A 22004-nucleotide genomic window follows, 5' to 3' on the forward strand; every position below is an offset into this window, starting at 1 on the left:
TTACAGTTGAGAGGACTTGACTAGCTCGAGTTGAGTGAACGAATATACTTTTTGTGTATGATATTTCTATTCTTATTTTTAATTATTTGCATGTACAAATCACATTTCACTATTATTATTTTTTGTTACAACTGTTTACCTTCATATAAACTGATGATAACGTTCTAGTTAGTTAATAGATTATTAATCAATTTTTGATTATCAAGTTTAATATTGAATAAAACATTAATTAAAGTATAAGAACTAAATTTAAAAATAATCATAAATCAAACCATTTCTTGTGATTATTCATTCCACTTCATGGAACATTGGTAAATTTATATTTTGCTCGTTTATCTCTTTCATGGATTATTTACTTAGGAGCTTCTAACCATATGTATACATTTCTTTATTTTTTTTCTTCATATTCTCCTGTTCATAAACATATCTCTATCCAAGTATCTGATTGGTCTCAAGTGCCTGTGACACACATTGGCACATCAATTTTTCACCATCACTTACTCTCACAAATGTTTTTCACATTCCATCTTTTAAATTCAATTTATTGTCGATTTCACAATTAACAAAATCAACAAATTGTCTTAGCCAGGACCGTGCAACGAAGAATACCATTGGTTGGGGTAGTGCTCACGAGTCACAATGGACTTTTTTATGTGAATGCTACTTTAGCATCAAATGCAATTTTTCATGACAAGGATCACTATTGCCTTAGTCATCCATCAAATTCTTGTTTTGGCTGTAAACATTGTAATAAAATTGACATATGGTATTTACACCTGAACATGTTTTCGAATTATTCCAAACTTCTATAATTTTGAGTTAGAGCTAACATTTTGCATAAAAACTTGTGAAAGCTAAAATTCTTTTTATTGCTTAAAAAATTATATGTGCTCTTTTTAACATAAAACGTAGATTTCTTATGAGATGCTTAAGTCAATTGATTCATCTTAGAAATAAGAGAGCTAATTGTAAATTTATAAATGTATCATTTAAATTATTGATTTAAGTACATTTTTAGGCTTATAATTTATTTATTTTCCCCCACAAATACACAACTTTTTAAATACATACATGGAACAAAAGAAAAACATTTAGTTTTGGTGCATTGAGAAACAAATGACTGATTTCCATAATTATTTTTATTTTTCTCTTTTGGGTATAGCGCAAAGAAAAAAAAAAGAAAAAAAAAATATGACTACACTCTGAAGAACGAAAGCTTTTGCCTCTAACAAAGGAGCAAGGCTACCAAATCGTACGTCCCAAAATCCCAAAACTTATCAACACTACTAGAACTAATCTTTGCAAGAAGATCAACACTTTCATTTCCTTCTCTCAACATATAAATAATTTGAATGTTTTAATCAAGTTCTGAACAATGAGAACCACATTTACAAATCTAATTTTACATGGATAATCTCTTTACAAAACAAACAACTTAATTTAAGAGTATTTTCTAAATTATAACATTAAAAGTTGATATATTAGTTGACATTTATTTACCTTAATTGGTAAATTATCATACACAATTTTCCAAACTAAGTGAACATGTTTTCAAATGATTCTAAACTTCTATGATTTTGACAATGAGTCGGTGCTAATATTTTGTATAGAAACTTGTAAAAGCTGAGACTCATTTTATTGCTTAAAAAATGATATGCGCTATATTTAACATTTAAATATATTTTTATGTCTTCAAATATAATTTTCTTCTTTTATTACTCGTATATACACAACTTCTTAAATACAAGGAACGATGATAATAAATTAAAAAAAAAAAAGGCTACATTCTCACGAAATCTCTCATTCTTGCAGGAGCACTTCAATCTTCAACAACACTGCATTTCTCATCCCTCAATTCGTCACTCTAATGATGAAGAACACCAACGACTCGAACCATCAATTTCAACAAGAAGCTCTGCTTTCTCTAAATGGAACCATAAATCTCTCACTACCATCGCCTCGTAGTTCCTCTGTCGCACTGCACCTCTCGCTTTCAACTCGATCTCCGTTTTCTGTAATCTAAGGTACGAGTTTCTTTCCATTGTTAGGGATTTTATCACATTGTTCCAATCGGTACTGATTTTTGCTTCGAATGCCAATGCGGTGGAACAGGAGGAGAACGATCGCTTGTCAATAACTTCCTATTTCCGCATCCATTGTTGAAATTTTCTTCGGGAAGTAGCGTGGTTCTCTTTTCAATTTTCATCAAATTGAAGTCTGATATTATGCTAATGATTATTTTTATTAAAATTGAAGTTTGTTAAAATTGTTCAAAATTCATTGCAAGTTGGTAGTTACACTGCACTTTGCACACTATAATTATATCTGCTTGAAATATAAAATCTGAAATCAATAATTAACTCAACACACAATGAGGAAACAGAAAATTATTGAATGAATGGAAACTAATTAATTGATTTGAAATTTTTATTAGTTATGTTTATATATAAGCAATTGAGAAGAAAAGCTAACTAACTAATTTAACCACTAACAGAAAATGGTACTCATCTAAGCAAATTATCATTAAGACTCTTAATAACCCTTAACTAACTTTAGTAGCAGTGCCAATAGTTGTACTCTCTTTTTGCTCCTGTAAATTGTAATGCCGATTGTTTGGTATGTGTTCTGGCCTCAAGTTTGAGCACCATTTTTTTCACATTTTTGTCCTTAAAATTCGCCTAATGTGAGTGGAGGGAAACAAGTGATTATAACTTCTTTGGCCTCGGTCATTCAATTAAGATATAGGACGATTCAAAATCTAAGGTCGGAGTTTTTATTTAAAAATTTCTGCGTGCAATCGCTCTGCCCCTAATCAAAATCCATCGGAATAGATCATTTTTTAAGGATGCAGAAACACTTGCAAGAAACTAATCAAGGACAACCAGTTTGGTGGTTTTTTTTTCTCCATTTGTTAATTGTGTGATAGATGAGGTTTGTCTCAAAGTATTCTTTTTAATTCCCTGTAGATTTGGAAAGTACTAATACTCAAGATACTCTAATCTTATTCAGATTTCTTTAATTGGAACACGGTGAAGATACACTATTGTGGTTGTGGCGGTGCATCTTTTGCTGGTCTCACTGAGAATGAGGTTAGAGTTGGTTTATCTTTGCAATTTTGAAACTGTAAGAGTATATTTATTGATTGGTTTTGGTGGTTGTTTGTGTGCGCTGCATATACCAAGATAATGCTTCTTTTGGCTTTATTTTGAAGTTAGAATTATTATTTTTTTTCTTCAAAAAATAGTACTTGTATACTGCAGAACAGGAAGGATGGTTGTTCTTTAGAAGCCAGATCACATGAGAAGCTATGACGGATGAACGCTTATTATCTTTTCAAAAGTCACAAATTGGTACAAGGATACTCAAGAAAAGGTCAAATCATAATTTTCAATAAGTTTTTAAATGCAATAGACAAATATTAATATTGTTTAAATTAATTACGGTAATTATTTACATAAAAAATATTATTATTTTCTAAGCACCAATATTAACATGTGAAGAACCTTACAAATAAAACACATACGAGAGATTTAGTTAGCTCCTCATTAGGGATGAGAATAGGCTAGGCCGTCAGGGGCCTTGGTTTGACTTACTTGTGACCTGACCTATTTAATAAAAAGGTTAGGCTCAAGCTATTTTTAGAGTCTATTTATTTAAATATGTCTGGCTCAGGCTTATAAAAAAGTCTGTTAAGCCTGACAATATATATTTTATTATTTATTAATGTTATTTTTTTTATTATTATATTAATAATAATATTTTTTATTTTAAATTCTATTAATTATGCAATCACTCAGTAGTCATTCTATATTTGACCGTTTTTCCATATTCGGTAGTATTCAATTAGTTAATCAGTAGTCGTTCCATATTTGTTTGAGAGGTAATAATGGGTGCGTTTGTTGTTTCAGAAAAAATAATCTATTCTTTGAAATAAAAAATTATTTTTTAAGGTTTAAAGGATGTTTGTTTCAGATTTTTTAAAAATTATTTTGTTAGAAAAATTATTTTTTGTTTAATATATATAGATATGTACATTGATATTATTGGTATGTGGAGAACATCATATGATATAAGTAGAACATTTAAATGTGAATAAGACTTTTAAATAGACTTTCAAGCCAGACCAGACTTTTAAAAAGGTCAGACCAGACCGGAAAAAAAAATCTATGATAGACCGTAGGCATAAAAAATTAATCGTATGGCAGACTCAAGTCTTTCAAAGCGCCTATTCCCACCCATACTCGTCACCTTAGGATGTATTTGTTTGGAGGATTAAAATTTCAATTCTAAGAATGTTTTTCCAGGAACAATGTTATTAAGAATTTTATTCCTATCAATGTATCTGGAAAATAATTAAAGTTCCAAAAAAATATTTTTAAATTCATCAAATTTAAAAGTTAGAAAATTTTAAAAAGTAAAAAAAAATAAAAATGAAATGACGTGGGAGTGAAAAGTTACAGTTGATTATTTTTTGTTCTCATTTCTACTCTTTCACATGAGAATAAGAAAGAAGAAAGATAAGAGTAAATTTTATTAATGCTAATGAAAAGTTCATTGACTTAATTTATTAAAACTTCAAACAAACATGAAGCTATAAATTTCTCAATATTACACTCCAAAGAATAAGTCTGTAATCCGTAAAACAAAGACTTCTTCAGAAATAATTTAGTTTCATATTTAATTAATGGTGTATACGATTTTGTGTTAAACTACCAAATATTGCACTACAAAACAAGTTTAACATGAAAATGTTGAAGTTACAAAATTAAGCTTTTATCTTAACATAAAAATCTACTCCACAATCAAACAAATGGTAACATATATTGTTAAAATATCTTCTTCGAACACTTATAAACGAATTTAAAAGTTTAAAAATAGAATTTGTTTTGAAAGAAAAAAACAAATTTTAAACTTTTTAGTACCTTAAATACTTTTTTTTATTATTATTTATATTTGATTTTTTCATTTGTCAACATTTTCCTTAAATTTTTCCGACCCCACAAAGTACAAACCCCTCCATCACCAAGTTGTCAAAATTATTGGTAAAACTTAAAAGACTCAGGCTAGTTGGCTACAGTGCATATACTACTACTACTCTTTGCTATCACATTATTTCACATTCATAGCGCATTTGACACCACTAAGTATCAGAAGCGTTGACGAAGTAAACAAAGTTAATCAGTCCTTTTTGTCGATCTTTCTTCCCACGCGACTTTAAAAAACTCGTGGGGACCCACATGTTGGTGTTTCTCCTCTCTCTCGTCAAAATGCCAATGGCTTCAAACACCGTGAAAGAAAGGGGTCCTCCTATATCTCAAGTTTCTTAATGAATGCAACTAGACTCTGTTTCCTAAGCTAGAAGAAAGAAAATGTGGTGAAACAGCAAGAAATTAATAATATGCGTACCTCTACCAAAAAATACGATGTATTCATTAGCTTCAGGGGAGAAGACACACGTGCACACTTTACTGCTCAGCTTCATCAAGCTCTAACCAATAGAAATATCAAATCATACATTGATTATGAACTTGTAAAGGGAGATGAGGTTGGACCTGCTCTTGCCAAAGCTATCCAAGACTCCCATATGTCCCTCGTAGTTTTCTCAGAAAACTATGCAACCTCAAAGTGGTGTTTGGATGAACTCCTCCACATACTCCAATGCAGAGAACTTCATGGTCAGGTAGTTATACCCGTCTTCTGTAACATAGATCCATCACATGTACGTCATCAGAAAGAGAGTTACCAGATAGCATTCGCTAAATATGATAGAGAACTTGCCAACAGTAAATCTCATGCAGACAAAGTGTCCGAGTGGAAAGCTGCTCTCACTTTGGCCGCCAATTTATCTGGATGGGACTCTCGCAAATATAGGTAACTATTTATTTATTTTAATTTAATTTATTTCCTCTAAACTCATGTATTCATTTTTATCTTTTATAATATATATGCTCGTAAGTAACTTTTGAATTTGTATATTATATGCTGAATTTGTGATATAGTGGTTGATTTAGATAACAAAAATGTTTCATGGACGGACACCCACTAATTTGTACATTTGAGACACTTGATTAATTGCGTGCAAAAATTTGGTTAATTTTGTTGAATAAATGATTAATTTAGACCACATTGAAAATTGTGGTTAATTCTGTAGTTGAATTAACCACAATTTTTTACCCTTGTTTGAATTAACCATTTGCTCAATCGAATTAACCACATTTTTACATGTGATTAACCATGTGTCGTGAAGGTGTACAAAAAGTAGGTGTTCATATATCATTACAGTTTGAATAAGTAGTTGTCTTGCTACATATCTGGGGCTAGTCTTGTTGTCTAGGTCCAATTGATGGGTTGTTCATGATGTTCTTATGGAATTGTAGAAACTTATTGACCAAACTGAACTTTTTGTTAAGTGCAATTAATTTGTTTTTTCTTGATTTATTTTCCCAGGGATGATTCTCAAGTCATTGAGAACATTGTGGAAGATGTTTTGCAAAAGTTGTCTCTCATGTATCCTAATGAACTGAAAGACGTTGTTAAAATTGACGAAAATATTGAATTATTACTGAAAACAATACCAAGAATTGGAATTTGGGGAATGAGTGGAATAGGAAAGACAACCATAGCCAAACAGATTTTTGCCAAGAACTTTGCCCATTATGACAATGTATGCTTCTTAGAAAAGGTGAGCGAAGAATCACAAAAGGTAGGACCAATTATTGTTCGCAATAAGCTTCTTAGTGAACTACTGAAGCGAGAAATTACTGCATCTGATATTCATGGACTACGCAAATTCATCAAGAGGAGGCTCAGTGGTAAAAAAAGTTTCATTGTACTTGATGATGTTGATAATGCTACACAATTAGATGATTTGTGTGGAGTACTTGATGACCTTGGACCAAACAGCAGACTCATTATCACAACTAGAGACAGGCATATGCTTAGTGGAAAAGTTGATGAGATATATGAGGTCACAACATGGAAGCTTAAAGACTCTCTAATGCTTTTTAGCTTAGGAGCCTTCAAGCAAAGCCATCCTAGAAAGGGTTTCGAGTTTTTCTCGAAAAGGGCAGTTGAATATGCAGGAGGTGTTCCATTAGCTTTAAAAGTTTTGGGTTCACATTTTTGTTCCAGAAACGTTGAATTCTGGGAATCTGAGTTGAATTATTATGAGAGCAAGGGGGGAGCCTTACATGAAATTCAACAAGTGCTAAGAGTGAGTTATAATGGATTATCATGGCGAGAGAAGGAAATGTTTCTAGACATTGCATTCTTTTTCAAAGGTGAAAACAAAGATTTGGTGACAAGGATACTAGATGCCTTTGGTTTCAATGCAACTAGTGGAATAATAATCCTGGAAGATAAAGCTCTTATAAGCATTTCAAACAACAATAGAATACAAATGCACGACTTACTACAAAAAATTGCATTTGATATAGTTCAAGAAAAATATAATGATTCAGGAAAGCGCAGCCGACTGAGGGATGCTAAAGACATTTGTGATGTACTTGGAAATAACAAGGTATGAAGTGTTGCTAACATTTTATAAATAAAAATTATAGTAGTTGATTTGCTTTGGTAATGTTTCAATTTGTCAGGGGACTGATGCAATTGAAGGAATAATATTTGATTTGTCTCAACAAGTAGATTTACATGTTCGAGCTGACACATTCAATGTGATGACTAAATTAAGGTTTCTTAAATTCCACATCCCTCCAGGTAAGAAGAAATTGGGCACTGTGCATCTTCCTAAAGTCATGATGCCATTTTTTGACAAATTGACATACCTTGAGTGGAATGGATATCCCTTGAAGTCTCTTCCACAACCTTTTCGTGCTGAGCAGCTGATTGAGATTCATTTGCCGCACAGCAATGTTGAATATCTTTGGTACGGAATGCAGGTGCGTGTATGTACTTACACTAATTCATTTGGATCCTTGATTCTTTCTTCGTTTTTTTATGCAAATGAAAATAAGAGTGTTAAGAGTCACACGTTGGATGAAATAGAGCCCGACAAAGTGTTTATAAGTAGCGGATAATCCTCACTCTACAAGCCAGTTTTGTGGGGTTGTGTTAGGTCCAACCCAAATAAAGTTGAGTCCCATGCCGTTGTGTTTTCTTCTTCCCTTGTGTGGTGTGAAAATGAATATATGCTTGAACGACCAATTTAAATAAATTTTTTAGAATATTAATAACATTTGAAATGTCCTTTTGATTTTTTACAGGAACTTGTGAATTTAGAGGCAGTCGACCTAAGTGAGTGCAAACACTTGATCAACCTCCCTGATTTGTCTGGGGCATTAAAACTCAAACAGTTGCGCCTTTCAGGTTGTGAAAGTTTATGTGAAGTTCAAGCTTCTGCTTTTTCTAAGGACACACTTCATACATTGCTACTGGATAGGTGCACAAAATTGCAAAGTCTTGTGAGTGAGAAGCATTTAACATCTCTAATCAAGTTCAGTGTCAATGGCTGCTTAAGTCTGAAGGAATTTTCATTATCCTCGGATTCAATAAAAAAGTTGGATTTGAGCAATACAGGAATTGAAATATTGCACTCATCAATCGGGGGCATGGACAAGCTTATGTGGTTGAACCTTGAAGGTTTAAATCTAACAAATCTACCGAATGAATTGTCTCGCTTGAGATCACTTACTCAACTCCGTGTTTCTATGTGCAGTGTAGTAACTAAATCAAAGTTAGAAGCCATTTTTGATGGTCTGGAATCATTAACATTACTACACTTGAAAGACTGTTGTAACTTGTTTGAACTCCCTGCAAACATTAGTTCCTTAACATCATTGTATGAATTAAGACTAGATGGAAGCAGTGTGGAGAAGTTGCCTGCTAGCATCAAGTACCTCTCAGGGCTAGAAGTTCAGTCTTTAGACAACTGCAGTAAGCTTCGTTGTCTGCCAGAACTTCCTTCAAGCATCAAAGAGTTTCAAGCCAACAACTGCACCTCGCTAGTGACAGTATCCACTTTGAAGACTTTTTCAATAAGCATGATTGGAAAGAAAAAATACATTTCATTTAAGAATAGCATTAAGATGGAATTGGATGGGCCCTCCCTTGACCGCATTACAGAAGATGCCATATTAATGATGAGAAGTGCTGCCTTTCACAATGTATTGGTGAGGAAGTACAGATTCCAAACCCACAGCTTCAATTATAACAGTGCCGAGGTTTGTTTGCCAGGACGCAAAGTTCCAACTCAGTTCAAACACCGATCAACAACATATTCCTCCGTAACTATCGATGTTTCCAATTCATTGGGATTCATTTTTTCAGTCGTTGTTTCTCCATACAACAGAACACAACATCGTGGATACTTTGTTGAAATCCTATGTCAAGGTTATTCAGAAGATGGAAAGAGGAGGGTGGGATATAGGTCTTGGTGTAATCATAAACCGTTTACAAAGTTGAACATGGATCATGTTTTTGTATGGTATGATCCATACCATTCTGACAGTATACTCAGGAGTATTGAAAGAAATATTTCTTTTGAGTTCAGCGTTTCAACTTATACAAGTAGCAGGAGAGAACTTGGTGGCCTTTTAAGTATCAAAGAGTGCGGGATCTGTCCAATTTACTACTCAGAAAGTCAGAGGGTTTTAAGCACAGGGAATTTAGACAAGGACTTAAGATTAGAGTTGTCTGAGGCAATTCAATTTGAGTCAAGATCAGTTAAAGGCTATGATGAGGGAGAAGGCACTGACATTGAATCATTTGAAATAGGTGATAACAAGGAAGACACTGGCATACTGAACCGACAATTTGACTTGAATGAACATTGTCATAGTTCATACGAATGTTTGATTGGTATGAAATTTTTGGCTCTCTTTCACAAATGTTATATGTTATCTTTCTGATGATGTTTTTCTCTGATTAGATAGTCCATTTTTTCTTTGTGAACCTTACCATTTCTTTTTCTTTTTCTTTAGTCTCTAATGATACTCAGGTATACGACAAGCCTCAAAAGAAAGAAAATTGGGACTATGATGATAATTCGAAAGAAATGATGAAATTTAAGATTCTTCCTGAGAGTACTTCTACAAAGTCTGGAGAGGAAATCGGAACTTCTTCCCACAAACAAGAACAATTCGAGAAGGAAGAGGATTCTACTGGAGAAGGTTCTGATGTAGAATCACCTTTCAATAAAGAAATTAAGGTAATACTTACACCTTCAACCTCTTTATCCCTGCTAATTATATCACAATCACCCTTTTACTCCTTTCAAATAGTGTCCTAGTAACGTTGCTAAGCAAAGGGAAAATGAAAACTCAGCATAAAACCCACGGTTGGAACTTGGAACAATGTTTCATCATGCCATACTTACTAACAAAATTCATGAATAGCATAATAAAACAAATAATGCGAACAGAATTGAGAGAATAAAATGGAATGCAAGAGACTGAAAGTTATTTTCATTTTTATTCAAGTTGAAAGGAGGTTACAAAAGCTGATTTAGAGTAACCAATTTGGCCCATCACAATGGCTTTGCTTGGATGTTACTTACCGCATAATCGAATTCCGAATTACTAGGGTCTCTTTTCTCTATGAATTCCTTAATGATATGAAACAACCTTCATTCTTATTGCAAATTATATTATTCTTCAATACTAGAAGGTTGATTGTTTCCTAATTTACCAGGAAACTAAGAATCTTCAACAATCACCACTATCATTAGTGAACAATCTAGAGATTCCATTTGATTCTTATACTAATTTTCTACAACTACAAGAAGCTCCTAAGAAACTAAATCCAAACTCCCCAATGGCATCTGAGAGTTCTTCAAGTAAACCCTCTGCTTCAAAGGGTTCAATAAGAAGAACTGAAGAGGACTCTTCAAAATTGAGTACTCCTGCAGAACATTCTCCTGTTGATTATTCTGAATATAAGAGAATCCTTGAAGAAGACCCTTTGGCAATTATGGAGAAACTCTTATCTGGTGAACTCAGCAGTTCATCACAACCTTCTCAATCTACAATACAAGCAGAAGCTACTGAAACTCAGAGTGAGTCCATTGAGATGCTACTTAACCGATTAAGGCAATTGGCATTTTCAAGGAACTTATTGAAACATTTACCTAATGATGTGACCCTTGAAAAAGAGGTAAAAGCTTTACTAGTTAAGCTCAATCATAGAGCTAATGAGCTTTCTGAGAAACAAAGTTCTGGTATTACTGATTTCACCAGAATCTTTATAGAAGCCACAGTCAATATTGATGAAGGAAAACTTAGTAATGATACTCTTCAACAACTTAAAGTGGACCATAAAGATGCAATATGCAAGCTTCAAGCATCCAAGGATAAGATAATAAAGTTCGAAGAGTCCATCACTGTTGGTGAGGATAACATTAAGGACATGGATGTTCAAATTGAAGATATTAAAGTGCAAATTCGTTTGCTAGAGGAAAAAGCATTTAAGGTTCAGCAAGAGAAGTCGAAGTTAGAGGATGCTTGCTCGAAATGTAAAGAGAAAAGACGTGAAATGGTGGAAGAAGCTAAGAATATAGCCTCTAAGACCATACAAGCCTGTGAGAAGATTGATCATGTCAAAAAGAAGAAGTGGGAGTTGGATTCAAATTTTGAAATGCTTGAAGGACATTATGCCATAATGAGATTATTGCCTCCGTTTTAGAATAATGTGGTTGTCTGCGTGCTGCATACCAAGCTTATATTTTTTAGCTCAAGGTATGTATCACATGTTTTACATCGATTCCTGTTAATTACAATTATGGTAAATAGATTTACTTCAAAAAATTTACCACTAAAATTTCCTATAAATCTACGTGTAAAAATTTTATGTGGATGTACCTGTAGAAATTTCATGCCTATTTACTTGAAGAATTAAAAGTTTACAGGTAACAATTATCAACATAGGTATTTTGATAACAAAGTTTCATAAGAAAATCTATAGGAAGTCTATTTTCTACTAATTCTTATGCAAAATCTGCAGGTATCTAGGAAAACTCCAGTAGTGATAGATCTCACAGCCGAAACACATTGCACCAAGGAGGAGGAACTTAAAAATTTGCCAATCAATCAGCTACATGTGTCCTTTAACTTACGATTTTTAATTCTATTTTTTTGTTCAAATTATGTATTGATTCACATTTGATTTCTTCCCCTTTCCTCATTTATTTTACTATACTTCCTTAGATTCATTTTCTTTTATTTTAATCATTTATGAATGTATTCAACCTATTTATCAAATCACCAATTTCATCGTCTATTATGAAACCTAAATGAAATTAAGTATATATTTATAAATTTTAAAACAATAAAGGGAAAAAGAGTCAAAAGAAATGTTGACAGGAGTCCGATAAAATTTTATGCATGCCTTTATCAGAAGTTTATGATAGCAACAAGGATTGTTACATATTATCGAAAAAATAACATGGGTTGTTACAATTTTAGTAATATTTCATAAATAAGGCCAAACAAAAAAAGAAATCTATTCAGGAAAAAAAAAAGGTATCTCAGTATTATTTTATATTCGATATATAAACAAACATTTGTAAGCACATGGGTAGTAGGTACTAAAATTTCCGTCAACGATGATAAACAAAGAGCATATTCCTTCTTAATTTGTTGCAGTAGTTGCTTATCCATTCAGGATCCTTGGAGACGGACGGAGACAGTTTTCTGGTGGCAGTGTGCGGTACCTGCAAACATTCTGTCCAAGTCAGTAGGAGACGAAGGAAGTGAAAGATAATGAATGAATGAATGAATAAATAGGTACCATATTTCTGAAGGTCTTTATATAATAGTTCCTCATGGAGGAGTGACATGGAGATGGTTATGCTGATGCTAGTGAACGACTATGATTGACTGGGGGCAAATTCGGCACTTAGTCTTGATGAATTGGGCTAAGGTCCAATAAGAGACGCTTGGTGGGCCGCACTCCGGTCCGGAACAGTTGCAATTACCGGTTGATGTGAATGTCTTACTCTAAGAAAAAGCACGATGTATTTCTTAGCTTTAGAGGCGAGGACACTCGTATTGGTTTCACTAAGGATCTTTATGAGGCTTTGAGACATAAATCAATCAACACATACATAGATTACCTGCTAAAGAGAGGAGAAGATGTTTGGCCATCACTTGCCAAAGCAATTGAGGACTCACATGTTTCCATCATTGTTTTCTCAGAAAACTATGCTTCCTCAAAATGGTGCTTGGAAGAGCTTGTTAAAATACTTGAATGTAGAAGAAAAGTTCACGGTCAGGTTGTTATACCTGTTTTCTATAAAACAGATCCGTCTCATATAAGAAATCAGAGTGGAAGTTATGAAAAAGCATTTGCTAAACATGAAAGAGATCTTGGAGAGAATGATGTTGATTCCAAACAGAAAGTGCTTAACTGGAAAGCCGCTCTCACTGAAGCAGCCAATATATCTGGATGGGATTCTCAAACACACAAGTAATTTTTAAGTTTTATTTCTCTTTTACTCCCAATAATATTAATTTGCTCATAAAAATAAATAAATTTATTTCTCTTTCTATGTTAACCTCAAAATTGGATTTTCAAAAAAGAGCATTTTTATTGAGAATTAAAATTAGGAGAGAAATTCCCCTTCACGATAGAGTCTATTCTCTATTCAATAAATATTTACCATATTCAAATGATACCTCCACTAACTATATAACTCCCTATTTATAGACAAGTTTTAACTATCTCATAACACATTGACCTAGTGCCAGAGGATTATTGGAAAATGATCACCTCAAAATTCTTACAATTTTTTTCTAAAAATAATTTAACAAAAATATTATAATTTTTTTTAATAAAAATACACTATATTTTTTAATTTAAATTTTAATTGTATTGTTTATGAATTTCGCCTAAGGAAAAATCAAATCAATAATTTGATAGAATAAAAAAATTAATTAAAATCAATTAAATTGAGTAATATTTTTTTTTCAGGGTGTTTGAATCTAAATTAAATTAAATCAAATAAACTCAACCTATGTTAATTTGAATATGATTTCACACCATTAAAAACCGACCATTGATATAAGATGGAAACCAACTATATAAATATAGTTATCTTAAAAAATATGTAATATTATTTTTTTTATTGTAATTTATATTCTGTTGTCATAAATAAAGTTTATGTAATTGTTTAAAAGTATAAAAAATTTAGTGTTTGAAAAAGAAGTTAAATTTTTTGAAATAATTGTTTTAATTTTTAAAAATATTAGGTCGATTGAACCAGATCAAATCAACATGTTCTTCATTGATTTGGTTTGAATTTTGTGAGAAAAATTGTAAAAGTTCAATCAAATTATCTTTTAGATTTTTTCCTATCTTAAAAAATAAACCAAACCGATATGTTACTCCTGTAGCTCCATCTCTCCTATATTCGTTCAATTTTATAGTGTAATTCCCCCTCCCTCTGACGCTGCATTCGCAAATTTGCAAAGTAAAATTTTAATACAACAAAATATTATATTTAATTTATCAATTAAAATTTTATAAATTCGGCACCTCAAAGTTTTTGTTCAAACTCCACCACTTAATTAATAATACTTTTTGCATTTTCCAACTTTTTTCAAAAAAAAAAATGAGGAAAAGCGAAATTGAGTTGTGTTTTATAAACTTTACAATCTTTTTTAAAGTCACTTGTTAAAAGTAAAAGTGATATTAAAAGAATAAGAAAAAGGAAATCACAAAATAAGAACACAAGATGTTTAATGACAAAGTTTTACCAATGATACCTAGATTTTTTTATTATTATTGAAAGGAGAAAGTATACATACAAATGAAAGCTGTAAAGAGTTTCAGGCATTGAAGTTCTTCCAACTAAGAAACTAAAAGTGTATTATAGGAAGAAAGGATTTGAGTTAATTTGTTTTATGTTCTGTTGGGTTTTTCCTTTAGGCTCTTAAGTTTGTTATTTCTGTTTTTAGTTAGTTAGTGGCTAGAGTTGTTAGTTTGTATGTGCTGAACCTTATTCCCTGACTTTTTTCAGTTTGAGCTAGTTCATCCAGTGGAAGAGAGTAGTCTCTCATGTGTACCTTTTGCTTGTTTGATCAATAAACTCAGGGACTGATAATTCCCTCTTTGCTTGTGTTGACTTGATCAAGAAACCTACCACAACCTATCCAGACTGAAAACCATGACAGTTAGCTAGTTGTTAGACTTATTCATATTCGTGATATATTTGATATTTCCTCTTGATTATGTTAGGGTTGAGTCGGACCTGATCGAAAACATTGTCAACGATGTATTGCAAAAGATACAGCTGAAGTACCCTAATGAACTAGAAGGTATTGTTGGAAATGAAAAAGACTGTCTTAGCGTAGAATCATTAATCCAACGCGTTCAAATACTCGGAATTTGGGGTATGGGCGGAATGGGAAAGTCAACCATTGCTAAAGTCTTGTTTGCCAAACTCTTTGCCCAATATGACTTTGTCCTCTTTGCTAATGCAAAAGAATATTCACTTAGTAAGCTTCTCTCTGAGCTGCTAAAGGAAGAAATTTCCCCATCTAATGTTGTAGCATCTACATTCCATATGAGGAGGCTAAGAAGTAACAAGCTTTTCATTGTGCTTGATAATGTGGAGAGTTTAGATCAGTTTCAATATTTATGTAGGGATTATGGTGAGCTAAGTAAGAGTAGTAGACTCATTATAACAACAAGAGACAGACAATTGCTCAGTGGAAGAGTTCACTGTATATATGAGGTCAAGCAATGGGAAGATAAAGAATCTCTAGAGCTTTTTAGCATAGAAGCCTTCAAACAAAGCCATCCTGAAAAGGGTTTTGAGGAGCTCTCTCAAAGGGCAATTGCTTATGCGGGAGGAGTTCCTATGGCTTTGAAAGTTTTGGGTTCAAATCTCCGTTCCAAAGATACTGTTTTTTGGAAAAGTACTTTCAGAAAACTCGATATGTTTCCGAAAGAGGAAATTCAAAAAGTTTTAAAAGTGAGCTATGATGGATTAGATCCACTAGAGAAGAAGATATTTCTGGACATTGCATTTTTTTTCAAAGGAGAGAAGAAAGATCATGTCATAAGGATACTAGATGCCTGCGGCTTGGAAGCAAGCAGTGGAATAGAAGTCCTTGAAGACAAAGCTTTGATAACTATTTCAAATGACAGTAAAATACAAATGCATGACTTGCTAAAAAAAATGGGTTCGGACATAATACGGAAAGAATGTGGCTTAAACCCTGCAACACATATTCGACTGAGCGGGAGTGAAGCTCTTGAAGTAATTAAACAAAACAAGGTAAGAGAAAGAAACACCGACATTTTTTAACATTTGTTTTCTAATATGAATTGTAGCTAACTGGATGCAGTTTACTTTTGTCTTGTCAGGGGACTAGTTCAATTGAAGGCATAACATTGGATTTGTCTCAAAATAATGATTTTCCTTTATGTTCTGACACATTCACCAAGATGAAAGCCTTAAGAATTTTAAAATTCTATATCCCATTGGGTCAGAGTTGTAATAATGCATACCTCAACCTTCCCATAGTTCTTGAGCCATTTTCTAACGAACTGAGGTATTTTGAGTGGATTGGATACCCTTTTGAGGCTCTTCCACAACATTTTTGCGCCAAGTTTCTCGTTGAGATTCGTATGCCTCACAGCAATGTTCAACGACTATGGCAGGGGATGCAGGTGAAAATATATACTTAATTAGTATGTAATTTTTTTTGCTGAGCATTTTGATGTATTCTTATGAATTGTTAACAGGAACTTGATACGCTAGAGGGGATTGACCTAAGTGAATGCAGACATTTTGTACAGCTTCCGGATTTGTCTAAGGCATCAAGACTTAAATGGGTTAATCTCTCTGGTTGTGTGAGTCTGGTAGATCTCCACCCATCTGTTTTAGGCGCCGAAACACTTACTAGTTTGATACTTGATAGGTGTACAAAACTTAGGAGCGTTAAAGGTTGGAAACATTTATTTTTTTTGGAAAAGATCAGTATAATTGGCTGCACAAATCTCAAGGAATTTGCAGTCTCCTCAGATTTAATTGAAAACTTGGATTTAAGCAGTACAGGAATCCAAAAACTAGACCTATCAGTCGGGGTTCCGCACAATCTTAAGCGGCTTAATCTAGAGGATTCAAGACTTGAGCATCTTCCAAAGGAGTTACCTAGTCTGAAATATATTAAGGAGCTGAAGATTTCTGGCAGTGGACTAACAGTTAACAAACAACAGCTACATGCCTTGTTTGATGGCTTAAGATCCCTACAAATACTACATTTGAAGGATTGTAATAAAGTGTTTGAACTCCCCGACAACATCAGTGTCCTATCAGAATTACAGGAATTAATGCTAGTTGGTAGCAATGTGATTAGGTTGCCTGAAAGCATCAAGCATCTTCAACAGCTGGAAATTCTGTCTTTGGAGAATTGCAGGGAGATTCAGTACCTTCCAGAGCTTCCCCCTCTCATCAAACTGTTAAATGCCGTTAACTGCATGTCACTGGTTTCAGTGTCAAATCTAAAAACCATAGCAACAAAGATGATGGGAAATGCCAAATACATTTCATTCAGGAACTGTTTGAATTTGAATGGACATTCACTTGACCTTATAATGGAAAGTCTCAATTTAACAATGATGAGTGCCACGTTTCAAAATGTGTCTGTAAGAAGACTTCGTGTGGCTGTTCACAGCTACAACTATACCAGTGTTGAAGCTTGTCTACCAGGAAGAAGGGTTCCAAGGCAGTTCAGATATCAAACTACCACCGAGTCATTCATTACCATTGAACTTCCTAACCATTCTAATTTGCTGGGATTCATTTACTCAGTGGTTGTTTCTCCAGCAGATGGAATGAAGAAAGATGGAGCTAGAATAAAGTGTCAATGCAACTTGGGAGAAGAAGGTATAAAGGCTACATGGCTAAATACTTATGTCACGGAACTGAACTCAGATCATGTTTATCTGTGGTATGATCCATTCCATTGTGACAGCATTCTCAAATTTTATGAACCAAAGCTTTGTTTTGAGTTCTGTATTACAAACGATGCGGGGGAAGTTGATGGTTCAATCTGTATTAAAGAGTGTGGGGTACGACCTGTATGCGTTGATGAACTACAGAGTGTTTTACAGGAATTGGAATTGGATTCTGAAAAGAAAAATGAGTTGAAGAAGGCAATGGAATTAGAATCAGGACATAGGATAATCTTGAAGTCAATTGAAAAGCGTTCCACAAACATTATAGAAGGTTCGCAACTTCTTACTCCCTTTCACTAGTAGTCTCATATATGCTATGCATATTCCTACTACTTTATTAAATCCAGTCCTTTTTCCTATCATTATCATAAAAACTTAAAACGGTTTAATAACTATATTTTTACAGCATACCTAATCACTAATTCTTTGGGTGTGCTGCAGATGATTGGTAATAGCTAAGGTGCTAAATTAGTTGATGCTTTTGCATGCCGGTTGTTTATTTAAAAAAACTAATTCTTTATTATTTTGTAAAATTGAACTCTGAAACATCAGTTCTCATTATAGCCAGCGACATTAAAAGGACACAAAATTGATTATTCAGATATGGTAATTTGTGTTCTTCATACTATCTCCTTTACTATTGTGGCTTCTGTTATGGTTGACTTATATTTCATTCAATCACTTGAAGCACACAATTAAACAATTTCGGTCGTTCGATGAAACTTGAATGACTCATATTTCAACCTCTCTAAATCAGCTTTAAAATTAACTGTCATCCAAGGACCCAGATTCGCGACTGCATGACCATGTTACCGTGGATAATCCTATTTTGCTCTGGCTTGAGTTTAGTGTTAGACCCACCATTTTTATTTTATGCTTAAACAGGTCTGAAATCTATTATATTTGACATTTTTTTTCATCTTCATTGTCTTTAATCACAGAATCAGACTCAGAGAGCAGTGCTGGAAAAGGTCAACAACATAATACCACAAAGCCTACAAAAGGATTCAGTCGCTTCTTTTCTATTGACAAACTTCTTCATTCATCTTTCCTGAAAGTTTCAAAATCACAAACCAAGTCCAGTGCTGTAAGAGGTAGCAAGGAGAATGCCAAAAACTCTACAGAAGTTGTAAGCACTTTTTTTTTCTTGACGAAATTGTCTTCCATCTTAATCTTCAGCATTATTTTGATTTTCAAAATATCATTTTGTTAATATAGTGATTAGGTTGTGCAGGTCAAAAGCAAAGGAAATAAAGAAACACTAGTTGAACCTGATGATACATTGCCTGAATTTGTTGGGTCACAGTCAGATAAAACAAATGAATCTAAGGAAAAATCAAGTAAGGAACTTTATCCTGTGTACAATAAAAAATTACAAAATGAATTATGCAACCATTTTATTCAACTAGTGGTTTATTTCTTAGTAGCACAAAAATTAAATTTACAATATTGTCAAGGGTCTTTCACACTAAGCATGGGAATCATTCTCTTTTGCTGAATTTATCTTTTCTCCTTACTTGTAATTTTTCTTTGCTTATGTCACAGAACCAAAATCAGCAATTTTTAAACTAGAGTCGGTTGAAGAAGATATTGAGAATGAAAGCCACTTAAATGTGGAAATGAGCACCGGATCTTCTAGCAAGGAAACTGGAACAAGTCATGAGGAGAGTATTACAAACTCTGCAGAAGTTGTAAGTCACTACTTTTATTTTGATAAACTTTGTCATTTTATAGGGAAAGTGTCGAAAAATGCAAAAATATAACATTCCACTTCCATTATATCTTTTTTCAGCTGTCACTTTGTCATTTTGTCAATATGATATGATTATTAGATAGTGTGAGTCAAAAGCAAAGGAAACAGGAATTAGGATGCAGAGTAAATAGTAAATAATAATCAATAAATTGGATAAAGAAATCATGAGGATTCAACAAATAATTATGACTCAAAGACTAGGAATTAAATGCATCTATGAAGTCTCATGAGAATAAATTATTCTTTACAAATGCTCCATCAATTGTAATTCACTTTCCTCTTTTGAGTCCATAAGAATGCCATAATAAAATAATACTATATGCTTGTTTTGTATTACATCATTATTCAATATTACACATAAAAAATGAAGTTACCTCCAATGAAAAAGAGAGTTGTAGAGTTACCTCCTATCATTAGAAAAATAAAAAGAAATCTAGTCTCTTATCTCTCAACATTTAAACAAAACTAGTAGAATACAAATATATACAAGCTATCATTAACAATCCTAACAAATAAAAGTGCATAATATGGTTTTTTGAGTTTCTGGAAGACACTAGCTCCTCTTGCCTTGATCGATGCTTTCTTATTGTGCAGTTCAAAAGAAAAGGAAATGTAGCAAGACCAACCGAATCTGACGTTGGATTGCATCTACCAGTAATGTCAGTTGTTGAAGAAAATGCTTCTGATAACAAGTCAAATGAAAACAACTATGATTTGCAAGACAGTTTTGATGAGACCAAGAACAAAGAAGAAAAACCAAATATACAAGGAGGACAAATCATTGTTCCTAACACCAATGATATGATAAATGAACCAGACCAAGAAAAAGAAGATGTACCAATAATGGATCTTAGCAAACCTGAAGGTGAAGAAGATAGATCAGATGAGGATTCTTTTGTTAAACTTGAGAGCATCCTGTTTGGAAGTGCAGAGTCTTCACCAGAAGCAACCTCTTCCACAAGCGATGTTGCTGTAAAAGCAGCTTTGCATAACCTCCAATGCCTATTGGAAAACTCACTCGAATCCATTCTCAGTGACGTGGAACTACAACGGAAATTACACATATCTTTGGAATGCATAAAACAAGCATCCCATGAAAAAGTTTCTCCTAATGTTGCGAAGCTTGTCGAAAACATGACATCCTCGATTAAGGACCTTTTTAAAGACTTCACCTTGAATAAAAAAGTGGTTGAAGATCACATTAGCCGCTTGCAGCAAAGAGAAAAGCTCATGCAGCGAGTGAGAGATGGTAAGAAACAGAAGGACTTGTTGAAGAAAGAAAAGAGTCAGTGTGAGGACGAAAATGAGCGTCTTGAGGAAGAGGGTAAAAAACTGGATGAAAAAATTCGAATTCTTATTGAACAAAAGAAAGGTATTGAGGTGGAAAAGTCCAAGTTGAAGGAGAGCATGGAAATATGTGAAGGTGAAAAGAAGAAATTGGAAGATGAAGCTAAGAATATGATAACTGAAAGCAAAGAACTGATGTCAAGTATTAAGAATTCTAAATCTTTGTATGCTGCTGCCCTGTCAAAGCAGCAGAAGTTGAAGGACAAATGGGAAGGTTTTAGAACAGCTTTTGCAGACAACTATGGAAGCAACTGAGTAGATAGATCATAGATAGCATGCATCAAGCTGATTCCTTGAGTGGAAAGGATACCCTATGAAGTATGAAGTCTCTTCCACAACCTTTTTTGTTTTGAGCTTCTTGTTGAGGTTAGCTTGCCGCACAGCCGTGTAGAACATCTCTGGCATGGGACTGAGAGGAGAAATACATTTCATTCAAGAATGGAAGGAAAATGGAATCAGATGAACTTTCATTCGACCGCGTCATCGAAGACATGGTACTGATAATGAAGAATGCAGCATTTCACAATGTTTTACAATTTATGATAGTGTTGTGGTGTGTTTACCAGGAAGCTAAGTTCTAATGCAGTTCATATACAGAACAAAAGGATTCCTTAGTGGATTTCTTGACATATGTTACGAACCACATACACCTCATACGGGTCCCAGTGTCCGATACGCATCAGTGTCCAACACTTGTATAGACACTCGTACAACACGTGTCAGATTACTCAGACAAGTGTCCCCAAAAAAACTTGTTTTTTGTTTGTTTTGACACACCTTACACACTTCTCAAGACCCTTCTACAGGGGTTAAAGACGTATCGAAATAGAGATGATTAATAAAAGGTTGAAGATATTAAATTTGATTACATCATTTTTAACTTTTGGTATAGTAGATAGATGAATGAAGGTGAAAAACTATGATATTTTGTTAAAAAACTTTTTTATAATGAAATAAATTTTTCAATTTAGATCTTTATAGATAT

The 22004-nt window shown here is 33.3% G+C and overlaps 1 protein-coding gene across 1 annotated transcript; it reads left to right on the forward strand.

The window, feature by feature from the left end:
* The first annotated feature begins 1748 nt into the window (after positions 1 to 1748).
* On the forward strand, positions 1749 to 21887 carry LOC101515491 (uncharacterized). The gene is made up of 18 exons (XM_012718627.3): positions 1749 to 2024; positions 2113 to 3089; positions 3261 to 5871; positions 6448 to 7519; positions 7596 to 7898; positions 8223 to 9816; positions 9939 to 10165; positions 10648 to 11634; positions 11956 to 12051; positions 12616 to 12683; positions 12940 to 13419; positions 15190 to 16234; positions 16324 to 16629; positions 16705 to 18190; positions 18861 to 19048; positions 19145 to 19259; positions 19465 to 19610; positions 20267 to 21887. Exons 3-18 carry the CDS (start codon positions 5399 to 5401, stop codon positions 21272 to 21274), a joined length of 9594 nt encoding a protein of 3197 aa, XP_012574081.2. The 5' UTR covers positions 1749 to 2024; positions 2113 to 3089; positions 3261 to 5398; the 3' UTR covers positions 21275 to 21887.
* The last annotated feature ends 117 nt before the right edge of the window (positions 21888 to 22004 follow it).

The sequence above is a fragment of the Cicer arietinum genome, chromosome 7 (assembly GCF_000331145.2).
Source record: "Cicer arietinum cultivar CDC Frontier isolate Library 1 chromosome 7, Cicar.CDCFrontier_v2.0, whole genome shotgun sequence".
NCBI lineage: Eukaryota > Viridiplantae > Streptophyta > Magnoliopsida > Fabales > Fabaceae > Cicer > Cicer arietinum.

What these genes read in the sequence shown, in the direction of transcription:
- LOC101515491 (XM_012718627.3), top strand. Translation starts at nt 5,399, where the DNA reads ATGCGTACCTCTACCAAAAAATACGATGTATTCATTAGCTTCAGGGGA. An exon ending in ATCTTTGGTACGGAATGCAG is followed by an intron (nt 7,899 to 8,222) that starts GTGCGTGTATGT and finishes GATTTTTTACAG; the next exon opens with GAACTTGTGAATTTAGAGGC. An exon ending in TGCCAATCAATCAGCTACAT is followed by an intron (nt 12,052 to 12,615) that starts GTGTCCTTTAAC and finishes TTATCCATTCAG; the next exon opens with GATCCTTGGAGACGGACGGA.